This window comes from Tupaia chinensis, unplaced genomic scaffold (genome assembly GCF_000334495.1).
Source record: "Tupaia chinensis unplaced genomic scaffold, TupChi_1.0 Scaffold147417_1, whole genome shotgun sequence".
Taxonomy (NCBI): domain Eukaryota; kingdom Metazoa; phylum Chordata; class Mammalia; order Scandentia; family Tupaiidae; genus Tupaia; species Tupaia belangeri.
Window position 1 is genome coordinate 28,467 of NW_006207268.1, and position 24,708 is coordinate 53,174.

At 40.6% G+C, this 24,708-nt stretch overlaps 1 protein-coding gene and 1 long non-coding RNA gene across 8 annotated transcripts in view; one reads left to right on the top strand and one right to left on the bottom strand.

Annotated features, from left to right (window-relative positions):
• KYAT3 (kynurenine aminotransferase 3) overlaps positions 1 to 24,708 on the top strand; it is a 75,690-nt gene that overhangs the window by 11,538 nt on the left and 39,444 nt on the right. For 4 of the 5 annotated variants that reach the window (XM_006169682.3, XM_006169685.3, XM_006169683.3 and 1 more), the window contains 6 exons: positions 14,868 to 14,926; positions 15,797 to 15,941; positions 17,482 to 17,631; positions 23,343 to 23,429; positions 24,171 to 24,296; positions 24,393 to 24,513. In XM_006169682.3, coding sequence (XP_006169744.1) covers positions 14,868 to 14,926; positions 15,797 to 15,941; positions 17,482 to 17,631; positions 23,343 to 23,429; positions 24,171 to 24,296; positions 24,393 to 24,513 — 688 coding nt within the window. Of the gene's footprint in view, positions 1 to 823; positions 845 to 14,867; positions 14,927 to 15,796; positions 15,942 to 17,481; positions 17,632 to 23,342; positions 23,430 to 24,170; positions 24,297 to 24,392; positions 24,514 to 24,708 lie in introns of those variants that run through there. The other variant, XM_006169684.3, reaches the window with a different exon arrangement.
• Positions 21,477 to 24,708, bottom strand: part of LOC102482976 (uncharacterized) — a 78,553-nt gene continuing 75,321 nt past the window's right edge. The window contains exons 5-6 of one of the 3 annotated variants that reach the window (XR_003548099.1): positions 22,362 to 22,473; positions 21,477 to 21,882 (exon numbers count right to left, since the gene is read on the bottom strand). This is a non-coding gene — a long non-coding RNA (uncharacterized LOC102482976). The remainder of the gene's footprint in view (positions 21,883 to 22,361; positions 22,474 to 24,708) is intronic. The other 2 variants (XR_337573.3, XR_337574.3) reach the window with 2 other exon arrangements.

Genomic DNA, 24,708 nt, shown 5'->3' on the forward strand with positions numbered 1-24,708 from the left:
ATAGAGACTTCATTAAAAAGAAATACACAGGGGCTTCCTTTCGGGGCCCTTACCCTCTCTGCCTGTGGGTGGCTCTAACTCCTATCTCAGTACCACATAAATGTCTTGAATTCTCTCATCGTTGCCACTGTAACTGCATTAATTCAGGTCCTCTCCTGTACACAGAAGTTGGTTAAAGCCAAAGATGTGGGTATGATCACCCAAAGTGACCCTAAGAAACGACGGGACTGGAAAGGTGCTGTGTGCAGGGTGACCTTTTGTGGGGCTTTGTTACACTGCATGTGCCCAGCACCCACGCTAAGATACTCCTATTCTCTAAGTCTGGAGTGTATTTCGAAAAACCTTCCCAGGTGAGTCAGCTCCGTAGTCTAGTGGTTAAGGCAGCCAGGTCCCACATGGCCAAGTGCGTGGTTTGAGTCCTAGGCCTGGCGGTATGCAGAACGTGTGCACGCACACCCACAATCCAAAAGGAGGGAGAAATGGAGGGGAAGGGATTGTGGCATGACTCCACTCCATGGAGGGGGCACTTTCTCATCTCCCTTCTTTGTGTCTCTCTGGAAAGCGCACGTGCCCTTTAAGAAAAAACGAAAAACTTTTCTGGGTAATTCTGACGAACATCACAGGAAAGAACTACTGGCCGTGTATCATCAAACTTGGAGATCATTAGTGCCAGGAACTGTGTTTTTCTCACGTGCAGGGCCACGTGCAGATTTGCCTCATTTAAATGCCACAGCCACTGCATGGAAAAGGAGTTGGTTTCCCTTGTAACAAACGAGGAAACTGAATTTTGGAGAAACCAGCTTACCTCCTTCACACTCTAGTAGTTTCGATGTTTAATTTCAAGGTAAGACCTATCTGACTTGAAAGCACTTGTGTTCATAACCTCAGGAATGTTCATAAAATGTAGGCATCTTTCCAGGGCACAGGTTGGGCCTGGGAGGGATTGTGCACAGGCTCACTCCAGATCCAGATTCTTCTTACAGGTGCCCCTCCCCCCCAAAACTGTCCCTCAGTCCCAAATCCAAATTGTCCTGATTGGCTTCGCCTGGCTGCCCAGCCCTAATCTAGTGCCTGTGTCTCCGGTGTCAGACTACCTAGTCTAGACCCGCCAAAGGGCCCAGCCCTATAAACATGCTGGAAGCAATACTCATTCATGCTTCTAAAATCTTCGCTTAGCTTTGCTTGCACTTTTTTTCTTTTTCTTTTTTTTTTAGATAGGGTTTGTCGTAGATTGAAGATTTTGTTTTAATTTGCCAGAAGATGTGTGCATTTGCCAGAGAGAGAGGAGGAGAGGCACCTCGCCCCCCGCACACACACACTAACCACCAGTGGGGCACGGTCAGGTTGCCATCCCTTCTCTGTTTCTCCATCCTGCCAGGATTTTGAAGCCTTTGGGACCAGGATTCAAACTGCAAGGATGGTCGTGTGAGATCTGCCTCCCTAGAACCCCTGCGCCCTGGTCCCAATTTTTAAAGAGGCTAGATCAGACTTTGGTTCTTGGCTTGGTCTTAACCTTCTATTTTTCCTGGTATTCCAGCTTTATATTTCTCTATGCTAAATATTATATCAATTCTCAGGTTTAGAGAAATCCCTGTTTCTAATAAGCTTGTTTCTTTAGAAATATTGTTAAAACATAACTTTCAGAAATAAAAAGAAATTTTACAGGTAATAAAGATGAACATGTGCTAAAGATTTTTATTTTACTCACATGAGGGAACCAGACAGACATCTTAACCAGTTCAAAGAAAAAGTCAAAAGGTACAAATTCATATGTAGTAAAGGAACTGAATTGCCAGTAAAGGCAACACTGGTTTTTCTAGCGGGTGGTGGGAAGTCAGTACAAATTCTGGAACTGGAGTTAGCATGCCTATTGGTTACATTGAATTTACAAAAGAACAAAACGGCTCAAAGACAAATTCTAACCCTGTGGGACCAGCCCTGTCAGGTGTGCTGTAGCCACTGCATGGTTTTCCCTGAAGAACAATTCTTTCCTGCAGTATGTTTTCTCCCAGAAGGGGTCATTCCCTTCCACTTATTTGTTCAGTCCACAAATATGAAATATCAGCCACCAATAACTCTTCATAAAATAAGGAACTAAATATGTGTGGCTTAGAGTTAAATATATGCACTTTTGAGTGCGTTATAGTTGGATTTTTTTCCCTTGTCATCACTTCGTCATCTTTTGTTACTTTGCATTTCTACTTTTAAGTTTTGCCTTCCGTCCTTCCACCATTACAGGAACATTATGTTGTTTGCCTCTGCCATCTAGTGGCAGAAAAAAGTAATTCGCCTGGCTTTTTAATATCCTGTGCTTGCGTATTGATACTTAGAAAAACATCCCAAGTCTGTCAGATAATTTTGTTAATGTCTGCTTGCTTGAGGAATATTTTGTCCAGAAGGATAAAGAGGGCACAGTTTAAGAATACCTTGGTAGCTTTTTAAGATTAGCATTAGCAAAGTACAATAAACTGCAGTTGCTTAGATCTGTAACTCGGGGATTATTTGATAGCCGCATACACCGCCTCCGTGGTCAGCATGGAGAACATGCCCGTGGCCCCTGAAAGGGTCCTCACAGCCCTTCGCAGTCCATCCTTTACCCTGCTGATTTGCTCTTGGTCACCATAGACAGGTTTGCTTTTTTCTTTTTTTCAGTATTTTATATGGATGGGATCATGTAATATCTACTCTTTCATTTATGGTTTCTTTTGTACACATAACGCTTCTGACGTTCACCCCCATCACGGTGTATCAGGATCTTCCTTTTTATTGCTGGCTGGTGCCCCACTGTATACCATCATCCGTCCTTCTGGTCACCTGTTGATGGATCTTTGGATTGTTTCCAGTTTTTGCTGCTGTGAATAAAATGGTTACAAACACCCGTGTACAAGCCCTGGTAGTGTGGCCATAAGTTCTCATTTCTCCTGGGGAGAAACCTAAGAGTGGAATGACTGGGTTGTGTGGGGTACTTAGGTTTAATGTTTAAGTAACTGCCGTGCTGTTTTCCAAAGTGGACGTGCCATTTTACATTGCAGGCAGGATTGTGTAGACTCCAGCTCCCTGCATCCTTGCCAACATCTGGTATCTATAAGTCGAGCCTTTCTGGTGGGTTCCAGTGGGATCTGATTGTGGTTTAAAATTTTCCTTCCCTGATGACTAATAATGTTATGCGTCTTTTAATGTGCCTTTGGCCACTCACGTGTCTCCTATGAAGTGGCTGCCAGGTCCTTTGCCCATCTTTAATTGAGGTTTGGGGTTTTTTTTTTTTTTTTGTCTTCTTACTGAGTTGTAAAAGTTATTTACGTATTCCACAAGAAGGACCTCTTAAAGATAAGGATAAATATTTTCTCTTATTCTGTGGCTCATCTGACAACCTTTTAAGAGATATTCACACTGACTGAATGATACCATAATATTATATAGATGTTTTAAGTTAATCAACAGTTGACTTTTTTTTTTTGAGAGGTTTTTGCTATAGGGCGCATGCGCTCGCCAGACAGACAGAGAGAGACAGAGAGAAAGAAAGCGAGAAATCACCCCCTGGGGGGATGGCCACACCGCAATCCCTTCTCCTCCATTCTCCTCTCGGGATCTTGGGCACGCACACACACGTGCCCAGCGTGAGCTTTAAGCCCTGGGTTTGGGACGTGAACCACGGTCGACTACATGGGAGTCCAGCGACATAGCCATTACGCTAACTGCTGGTCCCAACAGTTGATATTTTTGATTGTTCAAGTTTCAGTCCTTCTATGTTATAGTGAGGCTGGGAGACGTAGGTATGTTTAGTCTCGTGAAGAAAACCAGACTGAGAGAGTGGATAGAAACAGAAACAAAGCAAAACCCTGTAAGGTTCAAGTTCCTAGTTCCAGTTACCTTTGAGTCTGACTTCACCTCTACCCTTTCCATGGTAGCATGAGCTTTCTAATATTGGGTTGTCGGAGAAGTCATGATACATTTTTGCTCAGAAAAACATAGGAAAATATGCCATGACTTTTCTGACAACCCAAAAAATTCCCCTTTTGCCTAAGCTCTTTCAGAGTGAGTTTCTCGCTCATGCAACTAAGAGATTCAATTAATATTGCATTAGAGCGTCAAAGGTATCTAGGCACTGGTCTCTCTCCCAGTCGAGCCTGAAGCATGGACCCCATGTAGGTGTCGCCCTTTGCCCCAGAAGCAGCAGAATCTCATGGAAACAAGCAGTCAGAACAGTTGTGCAACCTAAGAGAAAAACGAAGCAGAAAAGGCGAGGAAAGAATACAATACAACAAAGTTTCTTTAAAAAATAGATCTGTATTTAAGGGCCAGTGGATGGCATAATGGTTACATGGCTGGACTCTCACACAGTTGACCGCAGTTTGAGTCCTGGACCCAGCGGCTTAAAACTCACACCAGGTCCGTGTGTGTGCACACCCAAAATTCCAAGAGGAGACTGGAGGAGAAGGGATTGCAGCATGGCCATCCCCCCTGGAGGGTACTTTCTCATTTTCTGTCTCTCTGTTTCTCTGGCAAGCACACACACACGCTTTAGCAAAAATCTCTCTCTCTCTAAAAACATAGATCTGTATTTAAACAAAAAAGGTATTTAGGAAGTGGGGTAGGTGCTAAGGAATGAAGGAACACAAAGTGTCATCACTGTGTTCGTGAAAATATCAAAATAGATATACATATACATACGTGTGTGTGCATAATTTCCATAAAAGTCAAAAGTTAAGTGGTTAATTTAGATAGGATTACATATCTATAATATTAAAGGTCTTTCTTATCTTTCTTGTGATAATTAATAGTTTTGTCACAAAGGCATCTTCCTTCCACATCAAGCATTACAACCGGGCTGGCTCCGCAGCATAGCATTTGAGCACGGTGCGGAGGAAGCCAGGTTCCACATGCCTGACCAGGGGTCAAGCGCCAACTCTCTGGGCTCAGAAAATATGTTGGGCACCCAGATGTGTGCTCAGGATCTGATGGGCTGGAGAACTAAGGGAAAAGTATTGCAGTATGACCAGACCCCATCGAGGGCTTTCTCTCTCTCCCCCATGTGTATGTGCAATGTTCTCTGGCAAAAGAACAAAACACCACCAACAAAAGCCCAAAGCATTAAATCTAAGGGAAGCAGAGCAGAGACCATATAATTAAATGCACAGTAAAACTACCTTACCTACAATTGCAAGACACTGGAAATAACCATTGTCCAACAATGGGGGGATGAATGAGTTAAGTAAGATACATAAGCAACCTGAAATACACCTAGTAATTAAGAGTGAAAATGTTATGATGACTAAGAAAAGTCATAAAATGCTTACGATACCCTGCCTGTTTAAAGAAAAGGCAAAATATATAGAAACAGTATGTATGACTGCAACTATAAATGCCTGCCTCCTACATCTAAAAGATAGCTAGTCTGACTGCCCCAGCGCCCAGGTACCACATGGAAGGGGCGCCCATTCCCCGGGGGTGCTCACTTTCTGCCCCAGTCTCGTCCTAGAATGCTTGTGTTCCACGCCTCACTTTATGTTTTTCTCTCTACCCATTAGCTCTGTGATTTCTGTCTCTGGCCTTTTCTTGTGTATTATTATTAATATTAATTTTCTGGGCTGCAAGGCTGGCTTCTTTAGATGATGGCTTGATTTATATTCCATACTATAGTCAACAGCCTTCATTTCCCCAGCCCACCATTTGGGAAGGCTTATTTCACCTGCCCCACCTACCTACATCAGATCTTATGGGTAGCATCTTCAAAATGTATCATTGAAACTTTAGTATACTGGTGTCTTAGGATCATGGGTAATTTTTTTCATCATTCCTTGTTCCAGCATCTTTCCAGTAAAAGATTTGACTTTGCATTTTCTCTTTTCTTTGCCAGGAGTGCCACCTGGTGGTCCCTCTCTAGAACTACACCTTTTTTAAAGAATTATTTTATTTAACTTTATTTATTTTACTTATTTTAATTTGACCAAAGAGGGGGGGAGAGAGAGGGAGAGAGAAAGAAAGAAAGCCACCAGGTCCAGGACGCGAGCTGTGTGTGCTCGGCCATGTGGGAGTCCAGCACCCTTATCTACCACACCACCTGTCGGCCCTAGAACTACATCTTTAGTCTCAATTTAATAAAAGTGAGATTAAAGATGCTGCTCGATTTCACTGGCAGTTTTTGTTAATTACATAGCAATACAGTATAACTGTGTCTTTTCACCTACTTGGTAGCAAAAGTCACCTCATGGGGTTAGCTGGTCCAGAAATTATGCCTTATATATGTTCCCTTATGTACCTGGGGCTCGTACCTAGTTTCCCATAGGATTCCTGGGTTACTTTTTAATTCTTATACTTGATCTACTCTGGAAAGTAGTTCTTAGACAGTGAACATTTGCACCTACTAAATCTTGATGTCTTTGTACAGTGTAGGTTATCTTATAAACTCTCATCCTGTGAAAGACGGTATTAATTTCTTCCAGTTGCCATAGCAAAGTAGGTATCTACTAAACTAGGTATTTCAAAGCACAGAAATGTATTCCTTTCCGGTTTGGGAGATTAAAAGTCTGAGATCAGCATATCGCCTGGTTAGTTCCTTATGAGGACTGTGAGGAAGGATCTGTCCTATACTTTCTCCTCATCTGGTAACTCCCAGGCAATCTTGGGCATTTCTTGGCTTGGGGAAGCATCACCCACATCTCTGCCTTCATCTTCACATGGCATTCTGAGTGTGTGTGTGTCTAGATTTACCCTTTTTATAAGGGCAGCGGTCACAGGATTAGTCACGCCCTAATGACCTCATTTTAACTAATTAACACCTGCAATGACCCTGTTTCCAAACAGTCATAGCTACTGGAGTTAGACCTTTAACATATGAAATTGAGGAGGACACAGTTCAACTCATAACAACCACCTGTCTAACTCCAGACTTCGTTCCTGCAATGTTGCTTTTTATTTTTTATTTATTTTTATTTTTATTTATTTATTTATTTATTTTTGCAATGTTGCTTTTTATGATTATTTGCTGCTTTTCCCTGCTGGACAACAGTTGTGTTTTCCTGCCCCACTGAAGTCTGGTTTAGCCATGACACTGCTTTGGCCAATAAAGAATGAGTGGAAATGATGTGTACACATCCAAGCAAATACTTTCAAAAGCTTTTTTCTTTTGGACTGTTAAGCAATAGTCCAAGTAGAGGCTGTTTCATCAGCCAAAGAGTCACTGTTTCTCTCAGAATGACTGTGACCCTGAACAGAACAACAGCTGAACCTCAGTGGGCATGTCATATGAGCAAGAAGTAAACCTTCATTATGTAAGCCGCCAAAATTTAGGAGTCATTTGTTACTAAAACATAGATTAACTTAAGCTGACTAATACAACAAATACCTAAGCTGACTGACACTATAGCATTGCTCCTAATAGTAGCGGGTTTTCTCATTCATTCTCCAAATATTTGCTGAAAACTTGTCATGTGCTAGGCACAAGTGTGAGAGACTGGAAGTAACTTGGCTAGGGCATGGCACCCAGATGTTTGCTTGAACGTTAGCCTGGGCCCTGCTGTGAACGTAGAGTTAACCTTTAAATCAGGGTGGAATACCCTTCATAGTGTGAATGGCTCTCATTCTATTGAAGGTCTTAGGAGAAAACAAGCTGAAGTCCCTCAGAAAAGAGAGAATGTCTGCTTCAGACCTGAGCGGCAATATCGATTCTTCCCTGCGTCTCCAGCCTGTGACTTGTTCAGATTTCAGATTCATCAGCCCCCACAGTGGCATGAGCCAAGTCCTTAATAACACACAACCTATTGGTTCTGTCTTCTGGGGAACTCTGACTATAAACACACATCAGTCGGAACCAGCAGATGGTGTAAAATGGTTACATGACTGGACTCCCATGTAGCTGGTCATGGTTCGAGTCCCGGACCTCCTGGCTTAAAATCACACCAGGTGTGGTGTGTGTGTGTGTATGCATGCCCAAAATCCTAAGAGGAGAATAGAGACACACACACACACACACACACACACACACATTAGTGAACAGCTGTTCTTACAATCCATCTTAGTCCATTTTGTGCCACCATCACAGAATACCTGAGACAAGAATAGATTTCTTTCTTATATTTCTAGAGGCTGAAAAGTCCAAAATCAAGGGGTCCAGTCTAGTGAGGGGCTTCTTGCGACATCACTCCATGGCAGAGGGCTTAAAAGCAAGAGAATGCAAGAGGGGGTGGACTCACTTTGAAAACAAACGCCGTCTTTCACAATGACATTAGTGCCTTTATGAAGCCGAGCCCTCATGGCCTCATCACCTCTTAAATGCCCTACTGCTCAACACCACTGCACTGTGGGCAGTAAGCTCCCAACACATAACTGTGGGGGACGCCTTAAACAATAGCACAGTTTAAGAAAAGATACAAATAAACAGAAAATTAGAACATTATGTAATAAATGTTGTAAAAGACTGCATTTAATAGGAGCATACACAAGGGTTTGGGAGATTAAAAGTCTGAGATCAGCATATCGCCTGGTTAGTTCCTTATGAGGACTGTGAGGAAGGATCTGTCCTATACTTTCTCCTCATCTGGTGACTCCCGGGCAATCTTGGGCACTTCTTGGCTTGGGGAAGCATCACCCACATCTCTGCCTTCATCTTCACATGGCATTCTGAGTGTGTGTGTGTCTAGATTTACCCTTTTTATAAGGGCAGCGGTCACAGGATTAGTCACGCCCTAATGACCTCATTTTAACTAATTAACACCTGCAATGACCCTGTTTCCAAACAGTCATAGCTACTGGAGTTAGACCTTTAACATATGAAATTGAGGAGGACACAGTTCAACTCATAACAACCACCTGTCTAACTCCAGACTTCGTTCCTGCAATGTTGCTTTTTATTTTTTATTTATTTTTATTTTTATTTATTTATTTATTTATTTTTGCAATGTTGCTTTTTATGATTATTTGCTGCTTTTCCCTGCTGGACAACAGTTGTGTTTTCCTGCCCCACTGAAGTCTGGTTTAGCCATGACACTGCTTTGGCCAATAAAGAATGAGTGGAAATGATGTGTACACATCCAAGCAAATACTTTCAAAAGCTTTTTTCTTTTGGACTGTTAAGCAATAGTCCAAGTAGAGGCTGTTTCATCAGCCAAAGAGTCACTGTTTCTCTCAGAATGACTGTGACCCTGAACAGAACAACAGCTGAACCTCAGTGGGCATGTCATATGAGCAAGAAGTAAACCTTCATTATGTAAGCCGCCAAAATTTAGGAGTCATTTGTTACTAAAACATAGATTAACTTAAGCTGACTAATACAACAAATACCTAAGCTGACTGACACTATAGCATTGCTCCTAATAGTAGCGGGTTTTCTCATTCATTCTCCAAATATTTGCTGAAAACTTGTCATGTGCTAGGCACAAGTGTGAGAGACTGGAAGTAACTTGGCTAGGGCATGGCACCCAGATGTTTGCTTGAACGTTAGCCTGGGCCCTGCTGTGAACGTAGAGTTAACCTTTAAATCAGGGTGGAATACCCTTCATAGTGTGAATGGCTCTCATTCTATTGAAGGTCTTAGGAGAAAACAAGCTGAAGTCCCTCAGAAAAGAGAGAATGTCTGCTTCAGACCTGAGCGGCAATATCGATTCTTCCCTGCGTCTCCAGCCTGTGACTTGTTCAGATTTCAGATTCATCAGCCCCCACAGTGGCATGAGCCAAGTCCTTAATAACACACAACCTATTGGTTCTGTCTTCTGGGGAACTCTGACTATAAACACACATCAGTCGGAACCAGCAGATGGTGTAAAATGGTTACATGACTGGACTCCCATGTAGCTGGTCATGGTTCGAGTCCCGGACCTCCTGGCTTAAAATCACACCAGGTGTGGTGTGTGTGTGTGTATGCATGCCCAAAATCCTAAGAGGAGAATAGAGACACACACACACACACACACACACACACACATTAGTGAACAGCTGTTCTTACAATCCATCTTAGTCCATTTTGTGCCACCATCACAGAATACCTGAGACAAGAATAGATTTCTTTCTTATATTTCTAGAGGCTGAAAAGTCCAAAATCAAGGGGTCCAGTCTAGTGAGGGGCTTCTTGCGACATCACTCCATGGCAGAGGGCTTAAAAGCAAGAGAATGCAAGAGGGGGTGGACTCACTTTGAAAACAAACGCCGTCTTTCACAATGACATTAGTGCCTTTATGAAGCCGAGCCCTCATGGCCTCATCACCTCTTAAATGCCCTACTGCTCAACACCACTGCACTGTGGGCAGTAAGCTCCCAACACATAACTGTGGGGGACGCCTTAAACAATAGCACAGTTTAAGAAAAGATACAAATAAACAGAAAATTAGAACATTATGTAATAAATGTTGTAAAAGACTGCATTTAATAGGAGCATACACAAGGAACACCCAACCTAGACTTGGGGAATGACGCAAGGCTCTCTGAGGAAATGAAGTCTAACTTGAGTACTCTATGTGGCAGATCACATAGGAGTCAGCCATGTGCAGGGACAGGGAACCAGCAGATGGTGTAAAATGGTTACATGACTGGACTCCCATGTAGCTGGTCATGGTTCGAGTCCCGGACCTCCTGGCTTAAAATCACACCAGGTGTGGTGTGTGTGTGTGTATGCATGCCCAAAATCCTAAGAGGAGAATAGAGACACACACACACACACACACACACACACATTAGTGAACAGCTGTTCTTACAATCCATCTTAGTCCATTTTGTGCCACCATCACAGAATACCTGAGACAAGAATAGATTTCTTTCTTATATTTCTAGAGGCTGAAAAGTCCAAAATCAAGGGGTCCAGTCTAGTGAGGGGCTTCTTGCGACATCACTCCATGGCAGAGGGCTTAAAAGCAAGAGAATGCAAGAGGGGGTGGACTCACTTTGAAAACAAACGCCGTCTTTCACAATGACATTAGTGCCTTTATGAAGCCGAGCCCTCATGGCCTCATCACCTCTTAAATGCCCTACTGCTCAACACCACTGCACTGTGGGCAGTAAGCTCCCAACACATAACTGTGGGGGACGCCTTAAACAATAGCACAGTTTAAGAAAAGATACAAATAAACAGAAAATTAGAACATTATGTAATAAATGTTGTAAAAGACTGCATTTAATAGGAGCATACACAAGGAACACCCAACCTAGACTTGGGGAATGACGCAAGGCTCTCTGAGGAAATGAAGTCTAACTTGAGTACTCTATGTGGCAGATCACATAGGAGTCAGCCATGTGCAGGGACAGGGTGGTGAACCAGGGATTGGACTGAATATAAAACACTATTTCAACAGGGGTATTATCACACCCAAAGGGCAGGAAATGGGAGTTTGGCAAGTGAAGTAAGTCTTAGCTGTTAGAATGTTTGTGAGCACCCAAAGCTCAATTCTATCTGGCAAAATCTTCTTCCTTAATATTTAGTTGAGGGAAGGAGAGACGATTAAGAAAAAGTGTCTAAAAAGGCTTCTTATGGGGGAGCAATGATGCAAAAGAGGTTAGGAAACATGAGAATAGAAAGGACATTTGGAAGATCACACGTGAGAGAGAATTGAGACTACCTGAACAATTAGAATGGTTGGGGCACGGAATTCAGGAGGGAGAGGGAGGTGGAAAATCTGAGAGGGAGGCGCCCAGCGGCTAGGCAGCAGCACAGCTGAGGCACCACACTCTGCAGCTGACTCCCACAAGAAGATCCCGATTGCATCCAGAAACCTCACTGAACGCACCAGGCACACACATGCCCACGATCCAGGACTGGCTGAAGCCAGGGTGGATCGCAGCGTGAAGACTATTTGGGGTGCCTATCTCTGTCTGTCTGTCTGACTCTCTCTCTTACTCATGGAAGGAAAGAAACGTTTTTTAAAAAAGAGTGAAAAGGGACCAGCAGATAGCATAATGGTTACATTGCTGGACTCCTACATAGTTGACCGTGGTTCGTGTCCCAGACCTGGCTGCTTAAAACTCATGCCAGGTACATGTGCGTGTGTGCCCCAAATCCTGTGAGGACAATGGAGGAGAAGGGCCATCCTCCCAGGGGTGATTTCTCACTTTCTGGCTCTCTGTCTTTTTCTGTCTCTCTGGTGAGCACATGCACTGTATAGCAAAAATCTTTCTCTAAAAAAAAAAAAAAAAAATGAAAAAAATTTTTTCTAAAAAAAAAAAAAAAAAAAAAAAAAAGTGAGAAGGCTGGTCTACTTACAAATTTTAAAGAAAATTAAATCTGAAAATGCATTTTGACCTCAATTATGTAAATAATTTTAAGTAAATTAGACCTTGTGCCCAAACTATCTACTCCATACCATGCTCACTTTTTAATACAGGAATCTGTACTTGGTGTTTGTGGTCACATACCGAATGACTCATTAGGCTTTAAACATCTGCTTTGGAGATAGCAAAAGGCATTTGTTGAAATTTCTTTTTCTATCTATCATGTTGGGGCTTTTTAGTTTTGTAATTGTAGTTTCTAGAATAGCATCATATTCAATGAATACTTAATCATAATGCTATATTCTAGCAGGCACTTTAACCTCTGGAGAATTTGCATGATTTACTTCACTGGAGTTTCAAAGATTAAAACTATGAGAGTAAAAAAGGTATTTTTCTTGGTCTCATTATTAAGAATAGAATGAGAACAATGGTCTATTTAATAACCATGATCATTATCTTCCTCCCAGATTGAATTAAAATTACTTTAATATTCTGTTAGAAAATTCTTTGCAAAAATGCTGCCAATCATTTTTAAAAAAATTTCCCTCAGCTTGTTAACAATGAACTCAAAGTAATTCAATACTTTTGAGAGATAGTATAAACTTAATTTTAGAATCTAAAGAACTAAAAAACTGTATGTTCTACAACAGTTTTAACTTCTATCTTTTTAGCATAGTGTTAGCTTAGTTAGTGTAAGTAGATTTGAGCTAAATTATTAATGTACTTTTAAAAGGCAGCATTCCAGCCATAATTGTGGTCTTATTATGTAAAAGACAACATGAGAAGTATTCAAAATGTTCTGGGAAATGTATATTATAAAAAAACTACCCATGGATTTCAAAACGTTTTTGTATCAAAATAAACTCATTTTAATTCCATTTTTCCACAGACTTTTTGAAGTCCCTATGTATTAGGTAATAGTTCTGAGTATAGGTTCTGGGGTCAGATCATCTGGGTTTGAATCCTGTGCTGAATAAGTTTGGGTTTTTTTTTTGAGGAATTACTTATTTAATTTATTATTATTTTCTTTCATTTGCTATAGGGCGCATGTGCTCACCAGAGAGAGGGAAAGTGAGAAAGCAAGCGACTAGATCGTGGATTCGAACCACAGTCAAGTCATGTAGGCATCCAGTGCCTTAACCACCATGCCATCTGCTGGCCCAAAACATGTTTGGGGTTAAACGTTATTAGCTCTAAAAAATTTGAGCAGATGTGGGACCAGCAGTTAGCGTAATGGCTATGTCGCTGGACTCCCCTGTAGTCGACCATGGTTCACATCCCAGATCCGGTGGCTTAAAACTCATGCTGGGCACATGTGTGTGCATGCCCAAGATCCCAAGAGGAGCATGGAGGAGAAGGGATTGCTGTGTGGCTATCACCCCTGGGGGGTGATTTCTCACTTTCTGTCTCTCTGTCTCTCTCTGTCTGTCTGGCGAGCAAACACACCCTAAGATCGGAAGAAAAAAAAGGAAAAGAAAAATTTGAGCAGATGTGAAAAATTTGCGTGAGCATATCTCTTTGTATCTTACTTTCCTCATAAATAAAGTATGACTCATGATAGGACTAATACATCAATACATAGGGTTGTTGTGGATATTAAATGAGTTAATTAGGTAAAACACAGCATTACCTGTACATACTCAGTACTCGATCATGTTAGCAATTATTTGCTGGAACTCCTCATTGAATTATTTTGAAACCATCTGAGGCCAGCCAGTGGCTTGGTGGTTAAGGCCACTGGATCCCATATGACTGACTATGTGGTTTAAATCTTAGACCTGGTGGCTTGTTAAACATGCCAGGTACATGTGCTTACATGCTCAAAATCCCAAAGGGAGGAGGAAATTGAGGAAAAGAGACTACAGCCTGACCATAACCCATGGAGGGGTCGGGGTGCTCTCTCACTTTTTCTCTCTCTGGAAAGTACATTCACCGTTGGCAATTTTTTTTTTTTTCAATTAAAAAAAAAAGTGTTAGTGTTTTTGTATGTCATATAAGGAACTTACCTGTGAAACTCTTTTTTTTTTTTTTAAGAGAGATATTTGCTATAGGGTGCATGCACTCACCAGAGAGACAGACAGAAAGTAAGAAATCACCACCACCACCACCCCCCGCCAGGGGAATCAGCCATACCACAATCTCTTCTCCTCCATTTTCCTCTTGGGGTTTTGGACACACATGCACATGTGCCCAGTGTGAGTTTTAAGCCACCAGGACCAGGACAGGAACCAGGGTCGACTATGTAGGAGTCCAGTGATGTAACCATTACGCCATCTGCTGGTCCCAACCTGTGAAACTCTTAACACATCTTACCTAAAGTGATTTTCAGAATATGGCCTAACATTTTTTAACGAACCTTGAAAAATTATTGTGACTCTCTTTAATACACTTCAGGCCTTTAAAATTATTAACTTTTTAGGACAGAATGATACTTTTTGTCATTAGGTAAAAAGATGAACATCTAGGGTTCGTAAGAAAAAGCCTCTCTTAGGGAAGTAGGTAAAAGATGGACTCCTTTCAGAATTTTTTTATTACACTCTAGAACTTATCATTATGGAACTACCATTTACATGGTGACATGGCGTGGGAAAAATGAATGGCTCCTCATGATTTGTTGGCATTTTCAAATTTTGATTAAAGCCAATAAAAACTCATTCAATATTTATATTTTTCAGAAAATGTCTTTGAAATTCAGAAATGCAAAACGAATTGAAGGACTTGATAGTAATGTGTGGTGAGTATCTTATGATAAAAAATAATAATGTGGTCAGGTTTTTCTACCTATTTTTATATGCTTAGCTGAGAACTTTTAGCCTCATCTGTAGTCTATAAATAAAGCTGTTCATTTAGTTCATGTATTCAATAGAAATGAAGGGAAATTAGCAATTCATATACAGCTTTATTCATTCATAATAGCAAATGTGTCAAGCCCTGAGCTAGGGCAGGTCATCTGGCAGAGAATATGTAAATTTGGTTGAGCTTTCTTAGAACTTACCTTGTAACAACCCATGAACTTTTCGTATCCATTATCTAACATTTGGTAACATAATTCAGGGCTGCTAAAATGGTTGAGAAAAAACGCATATATGGCTGAAATATGGGTATAGAGCCAGCCAGTGGCATGGTAGTTAAAGTGGCTGGCTTCCACATGGCTGACGTGTGCAGGAGACCCACTAACTTGAGAAGCATACTGTGGGTATATGTGTGTGCATGCCCAAAATCCCAAAAGGAAGCAGCAATGGAGGAGAAGGATTGAGGTATGACCATCCCACACTCTCATTTTCTCTCTCTCTGGCAAGTGCATGTGCCCTATAGCCAATTTTTTTTTTTAAAATATGAGTATCATAGGATTGAGAATTACATGAGTATCATAGAATTGAGATTTGTAAAATCCATTAACTTCATTAATTCAGCCATCATTTTATTAGGTAAACTCATACTGTGTGTGGTAAATTTTTTGTTTAAAACTTGTTTTTTAATCTGCAAGACTAAACTAAGTATTAGTTTTTAGTTTTATTAATATTATAAGACTATGGGTTGTAAAAAGCAAATCTTGGAATCACAGTACTTATTAATATTGGGTTTTGTTTGTTTATAATTTTAGGATTGAATTTACAAAGTTGGCTGCAGACCCCTCTGTTGTGAACCTTGGCCAAGGCTTTCCAGATATATCCCCTCCCACATATGTAAAGGAAGAATTATCAAAGGTCGCAGCAACTGATAGCCTGAACCAGTACACACGGGGCTTTGTAAGCATCTCAGGCCCATGTGGGGCATGAGCTGGTATTTTATATTGAATTGTGTGTGTGTTCTTGTTCTATCCCTTACTTGTGATTGACTTTCTGACCAAATGCCCCAACGCAGTAATCCCAGGAACTGGTCCCTATTCTTACCTCTCATTTCTAGCCCATCTGTAGTTCTGTTTTGGCCCTTCCTTTACTGGAGTTCCAGGATGAGATCATATAGCAACAAGGGCAGAGAATATTCTATTGACACGTTTTTTTCTATCTTATTAACCCTCATGCAGCTCTAGCACTAGCCTCTTAATTAATGCTTTCTATTTCCAGCTAGTTGCTTTTTTCCTCTCTGCCTAGCCTTGACCCCCTTCATCCTTCTGTGATGAAATGCCAAAGCTATCCAGAGACTTCTGAGATTCAGGTGGGCCATTGATCTATAGACTCCAATCTGTTATACCTAAAAACCATGAAGTTATCATATGTCTGAGCGTTTGGCTTTTCCTTTTATGATAGTGTGGAAAATGGGGAGGAGTAGGATGTAGGAAGAAGCCTTCTAATTTTTGTCTTCTAACTACAAATCCACAGAAGGGTTTTTCTCTAGGGATGGGAGCTCAGGGAAAAGCAATGAGATTGGCCTGTGTCCCAGGGTTTGACACTGGCAATCCCTGCCGAAGGCCATATAGGAAGGTTCCAGGTTCACATCTCTCTGCCACCTGGGAAGAGTGTTTTGGTGTTAATGAGGGTTCTCTTTTTACTTATTTCAACTGAGGGAAAAAATTAACTTTATTTAATATGATTTAATTGCTATCAAAAATAGACTAGGAGTTCATCTTGATTCAAAGCAATTATTTAGAAATTATGTGTTCCCAAGCCTTTTATTTAGTAGAAGTTTTTATCTTTAACATGTCTTTATGACCATTCATGTGGGAACCTTAGGAAAATTTTAAAAAAAGTTTTAAATGTATTGTCATTTAAAAAATACTGTGCTAGAGCCAACCAGTGGATGGTGGTTAAGGCAGCTGGATCCCACATGGCCAATTCTGCAGCTCAAGTCTCAGACTTGGCAGCTTGAGAAACATGCAGGGCCGGTGAGCAAGGGTGCCCAGACTCCCAAGAGGAGAATGGGGAGAAGGGACTGCACTGTGGCCATCTCCGCTGAGGTGTGGTTTTTTACTTTCTCTCTCTCTGTCTCTGTCTGTCTCTATCATTAACATTTTAATTTATAGACCAACCAGTAGCATGGTTGTTCAGGTAGCTGGATCCCATATGAAAATCCCAAATGTAGGAGAACGAATTGCAGTGTAACCATCCCCCATGGAAGGTGCTTTCTCTCTTTCCATTTTTCTGCCCTCTCTCTCTCTTTCTCTCTGGAGAACACATGTTCTCGGTGAGAACCCTCTGGCAAACTACAAAAAAAGAAAAAATTTCTTGTGACAATTATGAAGATCAAATCTGAATTTTAAAAAAATTCTTGCATTTTAGAGACATTTTACCACAAAGCAGTAGGCCCATAATCAAATTCATGGGTGTTTCTTCCTTTGTTATCCAACAGGGTCATCCATCACTCGTGAAAGCTCTGTCCTGCCTATATGAAAAGCTGTATCAAAATCAAATCAATCCAGATAAAGAAATCCTTGTGACAGTAGGAGCATATGGATCTCTTTTTAATGCCTTTCAAGGGTTAATTGATGAGGGAGATGAAGTAAGTATGTTAACATTATCTTAATACCTACATTAATCATTATCTTTTGTTCTACATTTGAATCTTGTATTTACTTTATGCTCTTTTATCATTAATTATTGAAGCCTAATGCATATACAATTAAGTTCACAAATCTTAAATGCATAGCTAGAAGCCCAGCCTCTGCGGTGCAGAAGGTAGACTGTTGCTTTGCAATGCTGAAGACACACGAAAGATGGCGGTCTGGATCCCAGGTCGACCTGAAATGCAGGTGCAGGTGCCCAGCATCCTGGCTAGCTGCAAGGCTGGTGTGGAGATCTGCTGTAATGAGACCCTGTTGAGGGTACCTGTTTTTGTCTGTCTCTTTCAATAAAATAAAAACAAACTTTAAGAATGTATAGTTAGGGCCCATCAGGTGGCATGGTGGTTGGGATGCTGGACTTCCACATGGCCGACCGCAGCTTGAGTTCTAGATCTAGCAGCTTTCTTTCTCACTTCCTCTCTCTCTCTGGTCAAATTTTAAGAGGATGATAATAAATTAATTATTCTTTAAAACATTTAAAAAAATGGAAATGTACAGTTGGATAAATTTCCACAAACATACAACCCAGAGGAGGACATAGTACCATTCCTGCACCCCCAGAAGGCTCCTTTGTGCCCCTTCCTAGTCTGTATTCTCCCAAGGTAACCACTCTTCTGTCTTCCATCACCAAGGACTTGTTGACTGCTCTTTTACTTGTTGTAAATATAATTTATAGCATGTACTCAGGTCTGGCTTCTTTAGTTTATTACTATATCTGTGACAGTAACCTTGCTTATAGTTTATTCTTATTTTTATGGCCTATTTAGATTTAAAAAAAAAAGCAGGTAGAAAGAGTTAGCAATGATGGGGAGAAGAACCTTTTGTTTTTATGGCTAAAAGAACCTTTAATCTGAACTCAGCCAAAGAATTTGGTTGATGCTGATCTGTGCCCTGCATTGTGTTAGGAATACAGTACAAGGCTGTGTAACGGGAAGGTTAAGTGATCTCTGCTACTTAGTGCCCTGATGTAAGACCGACTTTGGCACCTCCCTCAGTCACCTCTACCCCGTCCTCATTATCATTCCAGGACCCTGCTTTAATATTTCTTGACCTTTTCCATTTATTCAGAATTTTCTGTTTACTTTTTATTTATTTATTTACTTATTTATTCACTCACTCATTCATTCATTTATTTGTTTATTTGGTTTTGCCCTAAGTTGCATGCACTATCCAGAGAGAGAGAGAGGGGAAAATGAGATATCACCCCCCGGGGGGATGGCCATGCTGCCACAGTCTCTTCCCTGTTCTCCTAAGATTTGGGGCATGCACACATGTGCACCCAACATGAATTTCAAGCCACTGGGTCCAGGACTAGAACCTTGGTTGGCCATGTGGGAGTCTAGCCACCTTAACCACCTTGTCACCTGTTGGCCTCATCTAAGGATGTTTCACATAATAGGCACTGAGAGAGAAGTTTGGTTTTTTGTTTTTGTTTTGTTTGTTTGTTTTTTAAGAGAAATTTTTGCTATAGGGTGTGTGTGCTTGCCAGAGAAGCATAGACAGAGAGACAGAAAGCAAGAAATCATCCCTCAGGGGCATGGCCAAGCTGCAATCCCTTCTCCTCCATTCTCCTCTTAGGATTTTGGGCACACATGCACAAGCATCTGACATGAATTTTAAGCCGCTGGGTCCGGGACTCAAACCACAGTCAACTGTGTGGGAGTCCAGTGATGTAACCATTATGCCATCTGCTGGTCCCGAGAGAGAAGATTTTTAAGAGGTAACTTCTACACAAAAGGAGTACCCTATGTGGTAGAGAAAATAGAGTTACAAAGGGAGTAAGAAGAATGATGTGTGTTGGTCAGTATTGGAAAATGTATAATTGGGATGATGACAAAAGGAAGACGTGATCAATGCTGATAATATAGGTCTGGAAAATTCCAAAGAGACATTGCTTAATGTAGGTCTAAAGAATGAATATTTATCCCAATCTATACTGTTAACTTTCTTTGAATTCTCATAGCCCTTTATCAGATCACGTTATAGAAGATACTACTGTCTACTTTGTGTTGCTACTCTTTTGCCTTTCTAATTCTCTCTGTGATGCCAGACAATAAGCTATTTAAGAAAACATGTTAAGGAAGTACAGTCACACTTTCCTATGCATAATCTCCTTTAATCCTGTAACATGGTTGAAAGTTTTGTCTCATACTTTGATGTCATTCATCCTCCATGGCTCCCTCCTCCCCTGCACTCTGTGGGAGTGTTCCAAGGCTCAGCCCTTGGCCTTCTTTTCTCTATCCTTTCTTCCCTAATCACTTTATCTAATATTTTTTCCTTAATTTACTTTCCTTTATTCATGATACCGTGTATTTGTTTACATGAGGGGGAGAGAGAGAAAGCAGGCAGTCCCCAGTGGCCATGTGAGAGCCTGTTGACCATGGGAGGTCGGTTTCCTCTGCACAGTGCTTACCTGCCGTCCTGCACGTCCAGCCCAGTAACTAGCTACACATGTCACTCTCTATCATACTGACCGATTTTATTTTCTTCATAGTATTTATTAGAATTAACTAATGTTCTGCCGCCAGCAGGTGGCGTGGTGGTTAAGGTGCTGGACATTCCCTCATGGCTGACCATGGTTCAAGTCTTAGACCTGGTGGCTTGCTTTCTCATTTTTCCTCTCTCTGTGTATCTCTCTCTGTTGAAATTAAAATAAATGAATGTATAAATAAAGTAAATAATTCTTTAAAAAAACAATTAACTAATGTACTTATTTGTTTTCTCATTCATTATAAGTCTCTCAGCAGGCTATAAGTTCCTAGAGAGTTTCCTTCTGTACTGGTAACATCTAAAATAGTGAGTGTTCAATAAATGTACTTCAATAATAAAGTAAATTACTTCTTTTCTAAAGATTTTATCTTATTTATTATTATTATTATTATTTTAATTTGACCAAAAAGAGAGGGAAAGTAAGAAAGCAAGCTGCTAGGTCCAGAATGCAAACGACTTTCAGTCATGTGGGAGTCCACTGCTCCAACCACCATGCCACTTGCTGGCCCCAGAGTAAATTACTTCTATCATAAAAAAATAAAGAAATTAAGACAGAGTATTGGGTGTATCCTTTCCAATCTACTGTGCTGCTTCTCTATTCATTTTCCTTTATTGAACTCTCACTTTGTATCAGGTCCTATGTTTCCCACTAGTTACGAAATAGGTCATCTTAATTTCTGAGATGAATGAAGACCCTGCAGGTCACTCGCGGTAAGGATCGTTCATTTATCCTCCACACTCCCCAAAACCATGCATATCACTTGTTGGCCCTCAGTGTGAGCTGAGTAACTAGTACAAACTAACTGGCTTTTAGTATGTGTGACTCTACTGAAAAAGGGCTTCAACGTATTTCATATAATAAGAAAAACAAGCACTAAAAGTGTCCATTTAAAATATTAATTGGTTCCATTCAACTTAACCAACAAAAGTGAAATGATGTGACTTAGTGTAGACTAATGAAATTATAAATTGTTAACAGATTTTTCAAAAGCAATTTGGCTAAATTAACATATAAAATGCCATAAAATAATTATGTCCTTTCATCTAGAGAGTAATCATGTGAATTTATCCAAAGAAATTATTTAAAAATAGAGAAATTATACACTCACAAATGAATATAACAACTTTTTTATGGCAGTGAAAGGTAAGAAAATTATCCTAGAATAGGGCCTGCTAGTGGCACAGTGGTTAAGGCTCTGGACTCCCACATGGCTGACTGACTACAGTTTGAGTCCCAGAACTGACAGCTTGCTTTCTTTCTCATTCTCTGATCAGATTTAAAAACATAATAAGTAAAATTAAGTTTAATAAATAATAAGTAAAATTAAATTTCTTAAAAAAGAAAATTACTCTAGAATGTAATAGACTCTCCTGTAGCTATTAAAATAATAAGTATGAAAATTATAATAACATGACATTTTGGTGAAATTTTGCCAGGTTTTAAAAATGTAGGAAGAGGCCTACCTACAGTGGCCCACGCTGGTAAAACACTGTGCTCCACAAGCTGGGACCACATGGAAAGCCAGGTGGCTTCAATTTAAAGGCCAGGCCCAGGGGTGTACACCTGCAGTCACGGCAGCTCGGGAGGCTGGAGCAGGAGAGCTTCGAGGTTGGCCGGACACTGAACAGAAAGGACTGGGTGTGTGCCCGCAGTCCTAGCTGGGAGGCTAAGGCAGGAGGACCACTACAGCAGACCCTGTCTGTAGGTGGAAAAAGGTAGAAGGAAAAACTGAACATAATGATGGTTATAAATTATGCGAACAAACTCTCCATAACAGCAAAAAGTCAGGGATGCTAGATCGAACTGGTGAACTGAGGGTAGGATAGCAACCAGACTAGCTGAATTGACACCCTGACCCGAAGGCCCCACCAGGTGTGTCTGAGAAAGTGCTGGGGCAGAGACAAGGAGTATATCCTATGAGTTAGGAAAATAACCCAGGTATGTGGCATCTGGAGGGAAACTGTGAGTAACAGGCAAAAATAAGAACATTCCAACTGTACCCAACTGTATCAACTTTAGTTTGGAGACACTTTTAAGAAGAAAGAAACTTCTTAATTCTGAGGATAATGTTTTTAAATGATCACTCCATCCAGAGAGCACTACAGTGTTCTCTTTGCATATAGCCTGCTTTTGACACTGTCTGATACAATCGCTTAGAATCTATATTTTAGGGCCCACCTGTGTGGCGGTTAAGATGGCTGGCTCCCACAACGCTGACTGCATGATTTGAGTTGCAGACGTGGCGGCTTCAGAAACACGTTGGGCATGTGTGCGTCCATACCCAAAATCCCTAAAGGAGGAAGAAGTGGAAAAGAAGGGACTGTGGCATGACCATTCCCGGTGGAGAGTGTTTTCCCACTTTCCTTCTTTTTCTCTCTCACTGTCTCTTGTCTTTCTCCAGCAAGTACATGCACTCTCTGGCAAAATAAAATTTTAAAAATTAAATAACTTAAAAAAAACCCAAGAATCTAGATTTCATTTTCTAATTTGAAATAGAATGAACTTTTTAATGGTTTTGGCTGGAATGTCATTTAGAGATTGTGAGAGTCCCTTTCCCTGGATAAACCTACCTATGCACATATAAAGTTGTATGTACAAGCTCTGGTATCCACCTTGCAAGTTCATCCACAGATCTTCCTACGAGACCAAGGACTCTAGTTAAGATTCTCTGAACACATTTATCACCAGGTCTCTTCTACTTTAACAAATGTGGAAGAAAGCATGCCTTTGTCCCTGCTGCATCTCAACAGACAGTATGAGCCTTAGACATAGTAGGTACACAGTATTTATGGAATGAATGAATGACTGATACGTTGTATTCTTTTTTTATCTTTCACAAGAGCAAAACTTTAGTAAATGTTTTCAAATGTATCAGAATGATAACACAATACATAGAATCTAATTATAAAAAATAACTTTGCCTTTTAGTTGATACAGATAATGAAACTGTAAAAATGTCAGGTAAAAAAGCAATACCAATAAACCATTTTTCCCACTGCTTTTGAAAAGGACATACTTTCTTTTTCTATTTAAAATCACTGATACCACTGATTTTACATTCTCCAAATGATTTTCTCAATAAGAACTATACTATAGAAATGATGTTACATTCCTGTCCAACCACCAGATACATTGTATTTTTACTTGCTTTTATTTCAGGTCATAATAATCGTGCCTTTTTATGATTGCTATGAGCCCATGGTGAAAATGGCTGGAGCAACACCTGTTTTTATTCCCCTAAGATCTGTAAGTTTGCCAGTGTGGCTCATATGCTCTAAAAAGTTTTGAAAAGATCCATTACTGTGTCACTGATAAAGTTGCTACTTTGATTGCATTTGGAAATTTATATCTCTATTGCCTAGTTGTCTTTTAAAAATCTTTTTGGGCCAGCAGGTGGTGGGGTGGTTAGGGCACTGGACTTCCACATGGCTGACCGTGATTTGAGTTCTGGCCAGGCAGCTTGAGAATCACGCTGAGCGCATGTGCATGCATGCCCGAAATCCCAGGAAGAGAATGGAGGAGAAGGGATTACAGCATGGCCATCCTCCAGAGCGGCTGATATCTCACTTTCCCCCTACTGTCTCCCTCTGTCTCTCTCTAGTGAGAGTACATGCTGTGTTCTATGGCAAAACTTAAAAAAAATTTTTTCAAAGTATGTACTATACTGAGTCACAGAATGTTCTATTAGTCTTACAGTATCATGTTAACTACAGTTACAGCCAGCTCCCATGAAGGAACACAGGCACTTGAACAGCTGTTAATGTTGATAGGGTTCATGTTTCCATTTAACAGGTGTAAGCATAAGACCCAGGTCCTCTTGGGTTCTCAAGGCAGAGCTGAAGCCCAGTTATTTATGTTTTTTCATAGTAATTTATTCATATATCTTTGCCATGCTTTTCTCTAATTTTTTCCTAATGAGATTATTTATTTGTAAGACAGTGAACACAAATTAATTGAACTAAATAAGATCTTCACTTTTCACACTAGAAACCTGTTGATGGAAAAAAATGGTCTAGTTCTGACTGGACATTAGATCCTCAAGAACTGGCTAGTAAATTTACTTCCAGAACAAAAGCTATTATACTAAATACGCCACATAACCCCATGGGCAAGGTGAGTGAGTCTTTTCTTTCTTTATGCAGTCTTCTGATGCACTGCTTTCTCACGTTAAGTGGTAATTGACTGTGCTCTTTCCGTTCACGTGTGTAGGTGTATACCAGAGAGGAACTCCAACTAATTGCTGACCTTTGCATCAAACATGACACGCTCTGCATCAGCGATGAGGTTTATGAATGGCTCGTATATACTGGAAACAAACATTTAAAAATAGGTACTGATTATTACAGAGAGTCACAAATCTAAATGTGTTTCAGCACCAGTGGAACAATTGATTGGAAAGTATCCCTGGCCTTCTTTAAAATAGCCTTTGGAATGGGTGCCTGTTTGTATGAGCACTTAAAATATTTGAATGAATTATGCATTGGTGAACTAATGAGCATTATGTAGGACAGACATACAAATGTAG